The sequence below is a fragment of the Nuphar pumila genome, chromosome 15 (genome assembly GCF_984573655.1).
Source record: "Nuphar pumila chromosome 15, dmNupPumi1.hap1.1, whole genome shotgun sequence".
Taxonomy (NCBI): domain Eukaryota; kingdom Viridiplantae; phylum Streptophyta; class Magnoliopsida; order Nymphaeales; family Nymphaeaceae; genus Nuphar; species Nuphar pumila.
In genome coordinates, this window is record NC_143263.1 from 80853427 (window position 1) to 80868657 (window position 15231).

The 15231-nt window shown below is 38.1% G+C and overlaps 1 protein-coding gene across 3 annotated transcripts in view; it reads left to right on the forward strand.

Moving 5' to 3' along the window:
- The window catches only part of LOC149815743 (CDP-diacylglycerol--serine O-phosphatidyltransferase 1-like), a 54174-nt gene that overhangs the window by 850 nt on the left and 38093 nt on the right, over positions 1-15231 (forward strand). For all 3 annotated transcript variants that reach the window (XM_089988909.1, XM_089988910.1, XM_089988911.1), the window contains exon 2: positions 2336-2523. In XM_089988909.1, the coding sequence (XP_089845035.1) occupies positions 2351-2523 (173 nt within the window). In that variant the 5' untranslated portion in view covers positions 2336-2350. The remainder of the gene's footprint in view (positions 1-2335; positions 2524-15231) is intronic.

The window sequence follows — 15231 nt, forward strand, 5'->3', positions numbered from 1 at the left end:
TTTTTTTATAATGTTATATATAATATATGTTCATTTAAAACAAAGTAAATAAGAATTAAAAAATATACTGCTCCAGATAGTCGTATCGTGTCACATGGCATGACTGCGTAATGTGTCCCTGTGATGAGAGGTTTATCGAAGTAATGCATTATATGCATAAAGAATGTGTTTAGAGCGTTAATGACATGCACAATTGTTGTAGAGAGTTTGATTACGCAATGTTTGTTATTTTAAAACATGTTTACTTCCCACCTAGAAGAATGTTAAACATGTTCAGTTGGCTGTGAAAACGACAGCTGAGACAATTTAGATTTTGAAATACAAAGTTTTTCTTTTTTTTCTGTTGGCTTTTGATTTACAATCAGGAACTTTTTTTTGATATGTGAACAAGTGATAAGGAACACAAGAAATTGGTTGACCCAGAAAGCAGTTGAACAAAAAAAAAATATATATATATATATATATATATATATATATATATATATATATATATATATATATATATATATATATATATATATATATATATATATATATATATATATATATATATATATATATATAAGGCATGGGAAGGAAACCGTGAATGCTGATATGAAAATTTGATACGGATCCTTCTAACATAATTATGTTTGAACTTTTAACTGAATGTACATGTGGATTGAATCAAATAACATCGTGAGCAGGACGGATTAGATTTACTATTTGCATCGTTCTGGAAGTGCCTCCTGTTGCTCCTTAAGTGTAAGATGGAGCAATCCAAATTCTTGTAGAGATCCTTAGAAAAATCTGACATGAAGTGCTTGACAGATGCCTTTGTTGTTTGTTGCATGCTATGATCTAAACACTCTTTATAAGCTGAAATATTGCACCATGGTTATTGACAAGCTCATTCTATTTACAATTTGTCACTAATGCAATTCTCCATCTAAAGTCTCTTTTCTTTTTGGTGCCATTTGAGATACATATATTGTTAAATATCTTATCAACACCAATTCCCTGCTCTAAATGCATTATTTCCATTTTCTTCCAGATTTTGTTTTTTCTCTTTTATTTGTTTCATTTATTTTTAGGATGTGCACATTTTTTTTTACTTTCCCATTTTTTCCCCTGGTGTTGGATCAAGAGCTACTAAATTCTCACATGATAAAGTTGTCATTTTTAACCTCAACAGCCCATGGTTTGTGAAATCCAACTTAGTTTGTAAGTAAATATACAAGAAACTTTTACAGTTTACTGTAGGAACTATCTTAATTGATATGCACGTTGTCTTAAAGCAATGCTAGAGGAAGTTTCTTAGTTTGGTACTTGTGGCTTGTAAGAAACAAATTGCTTAGTGTTCTGGTATTAAGGAGGTGTTAAGTGATCTCCTCACATACTGAGCAGAAGAGTATGATATTAGGCATCGATACTCAATCTACCTCATACAGAAATAAGATGAAATGGTTTTTCTCTTGCTGTAGATGCAATTCTCACAGAAATTCAAGTAAACTCTGTAGTTCTGTCATTCTGTGATGATGAAAATATTTAGAGACAGAAAAATGAAAAAAGGAAAGTTAAAGAACGTTGAGCAATCACATCTGAGCAAGTTCAAGCTGTGATTGTTGGTCACAGAGTCAGTCTTATGACCAACTTTCACAGGATTCAAGGGACGAGCAATCACAGCTGAGAATCACAATTGCAACTTGCAGTCTCATGTTTCACTGAACTTGAGAAAGTGCTGTGATTGTGATTTCCAATCACAGGATCTTGAGAAAATCCAAGAATCACAGGGCATTGAAAACATGCCCTAAGTGAAAAAAACCTGGCAGACTCTCAGACATGGGCAGCAGAAAAATGTAGGGCCTTTTTACTTCATCATGACTGCATCATGCAATCATTTTCCAGGTATTGATGTCATCTTGCTTTTGACCTATGATCTTGGCCATTCTGTATTCAGTTAGGATCGACTTAAAAATGGATGATTCTTTGGAAGATCAAAGCATTGCTATATGTGTGTTTGCTTCAAGATTGTAATGATGTTCAATCAATATATACCGGCAACATTAAGGTCGGCACATCTATGCTGGCCTTGTTGCTGTACCAGTGTTACACTGGTACTGGTTCATTGATATTTTTGGGAGAGATTTAAGCTATCCTAGTGCCCCTTCCTCTCTCCTTCTCTCTCTCTCTCTCTGGGACCAATTGTTTGTGTTTTTTGTTTTCAGTGAATCAGCTCTTTTGTATTCTAATGAAAGAGTTCTGTTTACTAGAGAGTGATATTTTTGAAGCTTTGTATGTACTTTTCTTTATGATGATTTGATTCTAGTGTTTACACTATCTATTGACTTTGCAGGACAGGCGTGTTCTGATGAGAGAGCTGCTTATGGAAGCCAATGGCTCTTATAAAATGAAAAGAAGCAATGTCAGAGGAAATAATGATCTGAAATTGTTGACTGATGTTAATGATATTGATCCATGGACCGCGTGGGCCTACAGGCCTCACACTGTTACCTTGTTACTCATTGGTGCTTGTCTTCTAATGTGAGTTCTTTCACTTATATAAAATATGGAGTGCATATCAAGTTCTTTTCAATTGGTGGAGTTTGCGCTTTGACATGCTAATTACTAAAGATGTTTTTATATATTTTGTTAAGAATGTGATGTTTTGCAATATGATGGCCTTATTTTTGCAAGTTGTATGGTGAAAAGTATTTCAATGTTTTTAAAAAGTATGATCTGATAGAACAATTTGAGTTTTCTGTTCACAAATAACTGCATCATATTCCATTGGGATATATTTCATTAAGAGTTTGTCAGCATCTTCAACAAGCTTGGTCTCTAAAGGTTTTGTCTGTTGTTTATTTCTATTTGAAGTTGTAGTCTGAGTAAGTGGCTGTTCTTTGATGTTATCTCCTTTCTGCCCCATTCAAGTCTTAGTTGGTTTGCCTTTCTTCTTGCATGTTTAACCTGAATCAAGTGACACCTCTGTTGTGCCCTCGTGTCTCTATATGGCACACCTAAGTCATCTTAAATGAAGTTCCTCAATTTATGCTGATATTTACTACCCTTACGCATCTCCATCTGCCTTTCTTCTTGCATGTTTAACCTGAATCAAGTGACACTTCTATGATGGTAGCTGATAGGTACCTGTGTGGGGGTCGCTATCTTCAAACCAGAGGTGCTGGTTGGCAGTGGCAATGGAGGTGAAGATATAAGCGAATTGGGGGGTTCACGTGAGAGATGGAAAGGAAGGGGAAGGCGTGAGAGGCTGAGAGAGAGATGTGTGAGAGGCATAGGGGAGAGACGAGAGTGAGGGTGATTCCCCTTAGGCGTGAATCCTAAGGAGCCTAATCTCCTTCCTAAGAGGGAGCCGATTCCTACTAAACAGTAGGCCACAAAAGGATAGTGAATAACCTCTCAAATGCTTTACTAATCTGATAAAAAAACAAAGTAACAAATTACAAAACTTAAATAGAAGAGGAAACACAAAATAAGGAAATGAATTACTAAAGAAAGAAATGAAACTCAAATGTAGGACTCCAAGCTGGCCGTCCCTATCAAAGGGTTTTTTCTTTCTTATCCTTCCCATTTTGCCCCTCCTTTGGTGCCATCCCAGAAAGTGGATGCATTTGCCCTTGGAAACTCCATAAGTCTGAAACTGTATTGTTTTTGTCCCTGCATATCCTCTGAATTGACTCATTTGTTGTAACGCCCCAAAATTTCAAACTTGCAAACCTTTCAGAAAACAGGCAAGAGACTAGAAAAAATCTCTTTCCTTCAGAGTTTGTTTATGAAATCAGCAGAAGACTATTCTTTTGTTAAATTCAAAAAGGCAAACTGACAACTTTGGGCACGTTAGCTAAAAGAACCAAAACGCACAATCCATGTTACTTGCAAAACACTTGGAAAAGCCACTTCCATTAAAAGAAGTTCCCAAATAGTACAACATTCAGATATCCCAAGGAAAATCCGTTACAAAACCCCAAAAATGTCCGGGACACGAGCTAAGAGCAGGAAGAGAAAATCTTGCAACCATCTTGCCATCGCACCATCTCCCATGGTGTACCTAATCATCACTTGTACCCATAGAATGAGTTAGTTTCGGGAAAAACTAGTAGGTGTACAAGAGAGACTATAGGAAACTGAATTAAATACATTTAATTCAGCATGCTAAGCAGTTTAAAGCAAATATGCAGTTAAACATGTAAGTCGTTCGAAGCAAGTAAGCAGTGCAATTGTCAAACTCAGCATGACGATTCATTTGATCGTAAGCTGTGAACTACCACGCAACTAGCAAGTCTCTATGACCCATCAACCAGTGTGAACAAACTTTATGTTTCGATATTACTTGCCTGCGGGTACGCACAGGCAAAACGTAGAAACAACTGAGACTAGTTCGGGCGTCTGTTATTCTATGTATTTTCAGTAATCCGAATAGCTAGTTGAGTCCGCTCCTAAGGGGACGACTTTAGCCGAGAGAGGATTCCCCAAAGGCAGGTAAGTGGCAACAGATGCATCCAACTTTTGCAGAAGTCCATAGGATCTACCACCTAGGATAATGTCTGGTAGTCCCTTCCCCTAACTCCAATGACTGAAGAGGCCAGATCTTTGCCCGTGGGGTGGTTGTTAACAACCTGTCTATTGGAGTTTTGTAATTGTACCGCTCAGTCCTCTCCCTTGACGGACAACAAGAAGCGAATGGGTGCGTTAGGTGTTGCTTAACTAACGACCCATCCTATGTTGTGGTCTTTCAACCACTCGAGCATCTAGCCTGTGAAGGCGACTAGTCACCATTTATGTGATTACATCATTGTGCATTTAAAACTATTCGAGGTCGCACGACCGTCTTATCCGATCATCACAGTACTATCTTGTAGTGCACGACTACAAGTACTCTAAGATGAAAGGGGTGTAGTTCCTCAATAGGAACCTCAACAAAAGTGTTTCACAAAGATGTAATGTTTGTCAAACTTTACTTTTGACATTCTTTATCTTTTGAAACAACCAACTGCTTGTTTCAACATTTAGCATGCGATTTTCTAGAATATCATCCGCTATTGGGGTATCTACATGCCTCACATGACTCGATACCGGCCTTGATAGACGAGATACGGGTTTCTCAACAGAACCCCCCGCTAAGAAGTTCGCTCGAGACCCAATTCGGGGTTACCCGAGATATGTCGAAAGGACGAATAGAACCAGCCAATCACATCCTTCCAAATGCTTCAATTTGGGCAGTCTTTGATGCTTTTGCGCAACCTCATAAATTCTCAAGTCTACCTTGCAGGATTGCTCACTCGAAAAGCCAAGATCCTTGCGAGGTATCCATCTCCTTATACAAGGATGTATCGTTAAGCTCTCGACTCAACTCTAGTCGCAAGAGGGAGAGTGGTAAATGCCTTTGCATCCTCCACGAGGATGCCTTTATAGCACATGCAATGAGCGAAAACCTGAACGTCATATGCAATGGCAAGGCAGTAACAAAACATTTGCAAAAGCAAGAGCCTGGGCGCAAAGCGCGACGACAAAGTAAAGACTACAAGCAGAAGTGCAAACGCAAAGCCTAGGCGCAATGCGCGGCTGCAAAATGAAGACATGACAGACAGTAAAGGACAAGGATCACGAATCTGCGTTCTTGAGTTAAATGTGTACTCGTATAAATATATATTGTATATATATATATATATTGATTTAATTGTCCTTTTTAGTTAATTGAACTCAATTCAATTGTCTAACTCCTCCGTACAATCTTCCCCTACCTTGGAGAGTTGCAAGCTTGCTGGCGCCTGTGGGTGTAAACGATTGACGGCTCGGGTCGCGGAGCACGAGTGAGATCCGTCGTACGAGCTGCAAACACGATAGTCTTAGCAAACTAACACTAAAAATAGAAGATCAGGGGCACTGTCGCTGACATGACGTGAAGGAAGCAGAGGCAGGGGCATCGTGCCCTTGCGCACTTGCTATTAGCGCAAGAAGCAGGGGTAGGGGCTGCGAGCCCCTGCTGACCTGCTGTCAGCAATTTACGAGGAGGCAGGGAGTAGGGGCAAGGCTCGGCTCGGCCTTTCTGCCGAACCCCCTCCTTCCCTCACTCCTCCTTCTTACCCTTGCCTGGCACCCCTACAAGAAAAAATAACGAGGCAGCGGGCTCCGCCCCTGCCTCGTTCTTATTTTTTGACACCCCCCCTCCCTGCACCCTTTGCTCGCAAAAGAGGGGCTCGGCAAGGTTCAGCAGGGGCTTGCCCTGCCCCTCCTTTTTGCGTCAGACAGGAGGTAGGCCCCCTGTCTCGAACCTGGTTTGCATTGAGGGAACAAACCCCTGTTAAATTATGTACCTTATTACCTAATGTAATATATATATTTTATATATATAAGGTAATACATATACATATATTTATATATATGTATATGTATCTACTTATTATATATATAAAATATATATTTCTTCTTATTTAGTTGTAGGGGTAGTTTCGTCTTTTCCTCCATTTTACGCACATTCACCTTTTGAATGTGTTTGTAATTTCTTTTTAGCTTTTCTTTTTCTTTATTTTCCTTTTTTATTTTTTGTACTTAAAGGAACCTTGGGGGGCCCACTCAAATAGACGTTGGGCCCCTCCAACGGTCACATTTGTGACCGTTGGAGGGGCTCCAACGTCTATGAGTGGAGCCCCTCCAAGGCTCCTTTTTGTGTGGTTATAAATAGGGGCTCTCCCCTTGTATTCTCTCATGGCTTTGAGTCAAAGCCCAAGTTCTCAATAAATCGATTCCATTGTTTTTATGCCTTTGTGCATTTGTGAGTTATTTATGAGTTGTGCCTTTGTGCACAAGTGTTCTTATTGTGTATTCGTGGTGGGTTTATTATCAAGAATATTAAGGTCTTGATCCTAGTATCTTGGTGGAGATACTTTTACATGGTATCAGAGCCTCGTTGAAGAAGGAGGATAGAGCATCCCGCCACTTGTGAAGTACCTCGGTAATCGTGCCCTCAAGTAAGTGAAGTTTTGAGGTATATCATCCTCTTCGGGCGATATTTTAGAAGCAACTTTTGTCAAGAAAAGTTGGAAAAACTCTTAAGGTACACATTATTTTCTATCATCTTACCTCTCTAATGGGTGAAAAAGACTCCCACTTCTCTCTTGGGTTTAAACTTAGTGGTTCGAATTATCATGTTTGGGCCGGCAATATGGAAGCACATATCAAAGGGAAAGGCCTTTGGGGATACGTTCAAGGTTCCATATCGGAACCCGAACCCAAACTTTCTATCATAGAGAAAGGGGATATTAAGATCCTTGAAGGTGAAGATAGACAAAAGGCCCTTGAAGAATATTCAAAAAAGCATGATGAGTTTGAAATGAAGAACTTCAAAATTTTATTTTGGATTTTTTCATCCGTGGAAACCAAGATCAATGCCAACATCATTAAGTTTAAAAGGGCCTCCGATGCGTGGTTGTACCTTGAAAAAATGTATACTTCAAGGGACCTATCACACAAATATTATCTCCAAAAGTAAGCGTTGACTCTTCAACAAAATGATTTGTCTATTCGGGAATATTTTGCCGAATTATCATCTATTTGGGACGAGCTTGCTATGCTCGAACCAAAATGGAGCGGAGAAGCTATTGAATTAAGACACAAGCAACTAGAGGAAGATCGATTTTTTAACTTTTTAAATGGTCTTAGACCCGAATTTGAGCAAATTCGGTCCTCTCTTTTATCCGCTTTCACATCCCCTTCTATTGAAGATGTCATCACCAAGTTAAGTGGTGAGGAAACACGTATGAGGATTAGTAAAAATAATCCGAGTATTCTTGCTACCCCTTCTCAAAGTGATTATGAAGGGGTTAATGCCGTGTCAAGACCCGAAAATAACTTGAAAACCTACAAACCTCCACATTTCAAGAATCAAGGGCAAGGAGGAAATGATCGATATGGGAAGAGAGACTATAGCAAATTAACTTGCCATTTTTGTAAAGAACCGGGGCATATCAAACCCCTTTGTCCTAAATGGAAGAAATTTCTTGCCGCGGCTTTAGCATCCCAATCAGAAGAACGTCCTTCGTCATCAAATGAGTCTCTTTCGCTTCAACAAATTGTGGATGCTCTTCAACCTATTCTCAAAGGAGGCATTTCTGGAGCCGCTATGTCATCCTCATCCTCTCTCGGTAAGTCATCTTGGCTCCTTGATTCCGGTGCCTCATTTCATATGACTCCAAGTCCTTGTTTTCTCACTGATTATTCTAAAAAATTTCTTCCATCTTTTGTCTCAACGGCGGATGGAACACCTCTTGAAATTAAAGGAATGGGCAATTTTGAAAAACAAGACTTCTTTATCCCAAAAATTCGTCTTACACCCAAATTAAACTTAAATTTACTTTTCGTCTCTCAACTCTCGGAACATGGTTGCGATATAAGGTTTTCTTCTAATAAATGTTGGATACAGGATCGCCAGTCCGGGAAGTTGATTGGGGAAGGCTCTAGGAGAGGTGACCTCTACTATGTCGATTTTCTTAAAATTCCCAAGGATCAATTTTGTAACGTTGTTCAAAACAAAGATATTCATGTATGGCATAAGAGATTGGGTCATCCCAACATTGTTAAAATCTCTTATTTGCCCTTTATTAAGCATTTTTGTAATGAAATTTTTGTTTGTAATGAATGTATTCTTGGAAAAATGAAAAGTCTCCCTTTTCCTCAAAGATCTATGTTTACAACAAGACCCTTTGAAATTGTTCACTCCGATGTATGGGGTCCGACTCCGGTGATCTCTAAGGGAGGTTTCTCATACTATGTTATCTATGTGGACGATTTCACTAGGTTTAGTTGGATATATTTTCTTAAACATAAACATGAAGTTTTCTCAACTTTTAAAACATTTCATATGATGGTTTTAAATCAATTCAATGGAAAGTTAAAAATTCTTAGAACCGATTCGGGTGGCGAATATCTTTCCAATGAATTCAAAAGTTATCTTGAAAATTATGGAATTCTCCATCAAAAGTCTTGTCCTAAAACTCCCCAACAAAATGGGTTGGCGGAACGAAAACATAGGCATATTATTGAAACAACACGAACTTTGCTCATTTCACAAAATATTCTAAAGAAACTTTGGTCAGAGGCCGCCCTTACTTCTGTCTATCTCATAAGCAGACTCCCATCTAAAAACTTGAACAAAATTTCCCCATTTGAAAAATTATATGAAAAAGAACCTGATTATAGCAGGTTAAGGGTTTTTGGATGTAAATGTTTTGTCCTTACTGATAAAAATGACAAACTCTCTCCTAAGGCCATTCCTTGTGCCTTTCTTGGTTATTCTGAAACTCATAAAGGTTTTCGCTGTTATGATGTTAAGAGTGATAAACTATATGTTTCCAGAAATGTAAGTTTTTTGAAAAATGTTAGTGGTTTCGAAAAACTTGAAACCAATGACGAGAATATAGACTATTCTTTTTTGTTTGATTTATTAACTGAAGATGATGATACTAATGATGATGAAACAAATCAAAATGACTTGAATAATAATGAAACTCATTCTGATCAACATATCAATGAAGAACATAGAGATCCTATAACCTACTCTCATAGAGATAGGAATACTTTTAGAAGTGCTCTCGAAAGATATGATAGTGAGTCTACCCCTTCAAGTGAAGGAAATCTTCGTAGGACCGAAAGATCAAGAAGACCCCCTTCTAGGTTCATCTCATATGAGTCCTTTTCACCAAAATATAGAGCCTGTCTAAGCGCCATTCACTCATACATAGAACCTAGGGATTTCGAGGAAGCACGAAAATGCCCGGAATGGATAGTCGCTATGAATAATGAACTTGAAGCCCTAAAAAATGCAAAGACCTGGGAGTTTCAAGACCTTCCTAAAGACAAGAAAGCAATTGGGTGTAGATGGGAGTTTCAAGACCTGTCTAAGAGTGATGGGTCTCTTGAGAGATATAAGGCCCGCTTAGTTGCAAAAGGATATGGTCAAAAATATGGGATTGATTATGAGGAGACTTTTGCACCCGTTGCTCGGATGGTCACCGTCCGATGTCTTATAACTGTTGCTTCAATCAATAAAAGGAACATCTATCAGATGGATGTTAAGAATGCTTTTTTAAACGGAGATCTAAACGAAGAAGTATATATGGATGCTCCTCCTGGAATGGAGTATCCTAAAGGAAAAGTGCTTCGTCTTAGGAAAGCACTCTATGGTTTGAAACAAGCTCCCAAGGCTTGGTATGATAGGTTTAACTCCGTTATGTTAGAAAATAATTTCTCATCCTGCTTTACTGATACTGCTTTGTTTGTTAAAAAATCTAATGCAGGGATTGTTATTCTACTACTTTATGTGGATGACATGCTTATAACTGGGAGCGATTCTAAAGGGATTAAAAGCATAAAATCCATTTTAAATGATAAGTTTGAAATGTCTGACTTAGGCTTCTTAACTTATTTTTTGGGTATTGAGGTAGCTTACTCTCATAGAGGATATTTTTTGTCTCAAACTAAGCTTGCATCTAAGATTATTAACAGGTCAGGTATTACAGATGATAAAATTTGTGAAACTCCTGCTATAGTAGGAGCTAAAATGAAGATTGATGATGGTGTTCCTCTCTCTAATCCTACTCCCTACAGGCAACTTGTAGGATCGTTGATGTATTTAAGTATCACCAGACCAGATATCTCTCATGCGGTGCATACGGCAAGTCAGTTTCAGCATGCACCATGGTTGCCAGTTGAGGAAGCGGGAGCGGGAAGCGAGGCACTTTCAAAATTTTAGGAAGCGGGGAAGCGTGGGACCACTTAGGAGCGATTCGGGAAGTGTCTCGGAAGCGACCTAGGAAGCGTCTCGGAAGCGACCTAGGAAGCGTCTCGGAAGCGAGGGGGAAGCGAAAAAAATAAAAATAAAAAAAAAAATACAAAAAATTGAAAAAAACAGGGGAAGCGAGGGGGAAGCGAGGGGGAAGCGTGGGGGAAGCGTGATGGGAAGCGCGCTTCCCATTAAAGGGAAGCGCGTCCCCCATTAAAGGGAAACGCGTCCCCCATTAAAGGGAAACGCGCTTCCCAAAAAAGGGGGACGCTTCCCCCCACGCTTCGGAAGCGCGACGTTTCGCGCTTCCGAAGCGCGCTTCGGGGAAGCGCGCTTCCCCTTTTAGCTAGGCGCTTCCGGTAACTCTGGCATGCACCAACTTCTGTTCACATGGGTGCTATCTTACGTGTCGTAAGATACCTAAAGCACACCATTAATAAGGGAGTTTTTCTGTCTTCTTCTTCTGAGTTAAGGTTAATTGCTTATACTGACTCTGATTGGGGAGGTGACCCAAATAACCGTCACTCCACCACTGGTTTTTGTGTTTTCTTAGGAGACTCATTAATCTCATGGAGATGCAAGAAGCAGCAAAAGGTGTCTCTATCATCAATTGAAGCCGAATATCGTGCCATGGCAACTACTACCATGAAAATTGTTTGGATTCACCAATTGCTGGAAGACATGGGAATCACTATTGAAGGACCTACCAAGCTTTGCTGTGACAACAAAAGTGCGATTTATATCGCTAAAAATCACACTTTTCATGAGCGGACCAAACACATAGAGATAGATTGTCATTATGTTCGAGAGGCGTACCTCAAAGGAATCATTGACCTTCCATATGTCACGTCCGAATATCAATTGGCGGATTTATTCACCAAAGCCTTGTGTGCTCCGCGTTTCAACTTTCTTCTTAGCAAACTCTCGGTCATCCTGCCCTAAGTTTGAGGGGGGGTGTTAAATTATGTACCTTATTACCTAATGTAATATATATATTTTATATATATAAGGTAATACATATACATATATTTATATATATGTATATGTATCTACTTATTATATATATATATAAAATATATATTTCTTCTTATTTAGTCGTAGGGGTAGTTTCGTCTTTTCCTCCATTTTACGCACATTCACCTTTTGAATGTGTTTGTAATTTCTTTTTAGCTTTTCTTTTTCTTTATTTTTCTTTATTATTTTTTGTACTTAAAGGAACCTTGGGGGCCCCACTCAAATAGACGTTGGGCCCCTCCAACGGTCACATTTGTGACCGTTGGAGGGGCTCCAACGTCTATGAGTGGAGCCCCTCCAAGGCTCCTTTTTGTGTGGTTATAAATAGGGGCTCTCCCCTTGTATTCTCTCATGGCTTTAAGTCAAAGCCCAAGTTCTCAATAAATCGATTCCATTGTTTTTATGCCTTTGTGCATTTGTGAGTTATTTGTGAGTTGTGCCTTTGTGCACAAGTGTTCTTAAGTGTTCTTATTGTGTATTCGTGGTGGGTTTTTTATCAAGAATATTAAGGTCTTGATCGTAGTATCTTGGTGGAGATACTTTTACAACCCCCTCTCTGCATCATCCCCTCGCAGAGGAGGGCCTGGTTTGAACCTGATTTGCACAGGGGGAACGAACCTGGAGCTCCTATTACTATTATTTTAAAGTGTCTATTAACTTTATTTTATTTACTTATTTTCTTTTCAGTTTTCACTTTTCAGATATAATGGCAAGTTCTAGCAGTAGTGTCAATACATTTGGTTCAAGTTCTAACACTGAATTAGAAGATTCTCAACCACTTTGGAGGCTTGTGACAAAAGGGATAAAAGCTAGTGGTGGTGGTGGGAATGTGCAGTTTCATTATAATCTATGTAAGACTGTTTTCACAGGTTCTTATACGCGTGTGAAAGCACATCTTTTGCATATTCGTGGTCAAGGAATTAGGGCATGTTGTGGGGTTGATAAAGACATGTTACAGCAATTAAAGAAAGAACAAGAGGAAGCTGAAAAGAAGAAAATTGCAGAGATCAGAAACGATTCGATTAATCTGTCTTTTCCTATTGCTAGTGATATATAAGAAGAGCTTTTAAAGAAAATAAAGATGGAAAGCAATAAAACAATACAAGTGTCATTAAAAAACATGACAAAAGCATAAATTGATAAAAAGATTGGTCGATTCTTTTACTCAAGCTCAATTCCTTTTAATGTAGCTAGAAGTCCATACTGGAAAGATATGAGTACATCTTTGGCTAATTGTAATTTGAGTGGTTATGTGCCTCCTAGTTAAGAAAAACTAAGAACAATCATTCTTGCAGAGGAAAAAAATATAATTGAAGACTTGTTAGAGACAAAAAAATTTGCATGAAAACGACATGGAGTGTCGATTGTTTCTAATGGGTGGACTGATATACAAAGGCGACCACTGATAAACTTCATTGCTTACTCACTTAATGGGCCAATCTTTTTTAAGACTGTTGATGCATCTGAAGAGTATAAAGATGTTGAATATTTAAAGAGATTATTTGTCGAAGTGATAAAAGAAGTGGGTGAAGAAAGTGTGGTGCAAATCATTACTGACAATGGTCCAGTTTGCAGTCGTGCAGGAATGAATTTGGCAAGTGAAGATACATATTCACATATTTTTTGGACTCTTTGTGCAACACACAGTTTAAATTTGACACTTAAGAGTATATGCAATCCATCAAAAGATGATGCACATGCACATGAAATGTGCTTATGGATTGAGGAAATAGAGCATGATGTTCGAAATATTAGAAATTTTGTTGTAAACCATCATCATGCCCTTTCTATATTTAATAGGCATTCTGATCTCAAGTTACTGAAAGTTGTTGAAACTCGTTTTGCTTCTCTCATTGTTATGATGAAAAGAATTAAGCAACTCAAGAATACATTGATGATGATGGTGGCTGATCAAGATTGAGATTTTTATCGTACTGAAGATGATGTCAAGGCTCAAGCTATCAAAAAATGCATCTGTGATGATTTTTGGTGGGATAAAATTACATATTTTGTTGAATTTATAGAGCCTATTTGGGAAATATTAAGAGAAGTTGATAGAGATGTACCTATGCTTAATAGAATTTATGAAATGTGGGACAATATGATTGAAAAAGTTCAAAGTATCATTTTTAAACATGATAAGAAATATATTGCACTTGATGATTCAGAATTTTATAATCATGTATATTCAGTTTTAGTGAGAAGATGGGATAAAAGCAATACACCTTTGCATTGCATGACACACTCTCTGAATCCAAAATATTATGCAAAAAAATGGTTGACAACAGGTGTTGGTCATGTTTCTCCAAATGAAGATCCTAAGATATCAAGAAATATAATGATATGTTTGGGAAAACTTTTTAATGATCCTCACATGTTTAAGGTTGTAAACAGTGAGTTTGACAAGTTTTCTATTGGGAGATTTGATTCTTTAGCAGCACTCGTGGCAAGGGACGAGGAAGATCCCCTTAATTGGTGGGCAACATATGGATCAGAGACACCAAATCTGCAACGTCTTGCAATAAAGTTGTTATCCCAACCTGCTACATCGTCTTGTTGTGAAAGAAATTAGTGTACATATGCTCAAATTCACAACATTAAAAGAAACAAACTCACTAATAAAAGAGCAGAGGATTTGGTTTATGTTCACTCTAATCTACGATTAATTTTTCGCCGCACCAAAGAAGAGTATATGTACTTTTTTTTCTTTGTATTCAAAGTTTGTATTTAAATATTTGTATTCAAAGTTTTAAGTTAGATACTAATATAGTCATTTTTTATGCAGTTGTGGACCATCCAAGAATTGGGATGTAAATCCAGAAGATTTTGACTTGGAGGGAGAACATAATTTGCATATTCTCAACATGGACTACCTAAATCCTGTTCTTCCCTCTAATTCAGACGATGAAGCAGATTTATGATAAGTTTTGTTGTTTATCACACTCACAAGCTTCTTTATGTGTTATATTTTGGTAAGTTTGTGTTGTTAAGAATTGTTTTTTTATTTTTGCTTTAAAATTTACAATCTTTATGTGTTAATTTATTGTTATATATATATATATATAGCCGAGTCCCCATGTCTGAATTTTTTGAAATTGCGCTGCACCCGTGTCGCACCCGCACCTGCACTCATGTGACATAGATCAAGAGTTGAGCTCTCCTTTAAACTCAATGGCGCAAACTACCTTATGTGGGCATCGGCTATGGAAAATCATTTAAGAGGTAAGAAATTGTGGGGCTTTGTGATGGGTACCACTCTTGAACCCACTTTGAAACTCAAAAAAATTGAAGGAGTTGAGAGAGCTCTAGATGAAGACGACCACATCAAAGCCATTGAAGAACACCAATCCAAAGTAAAGGATTGAGAAAGTAACCATGCCAAAATTTTAGCATGGTTCATGAACAATGTTGATATTAAAAATTGTGCCAACATTGCTAAA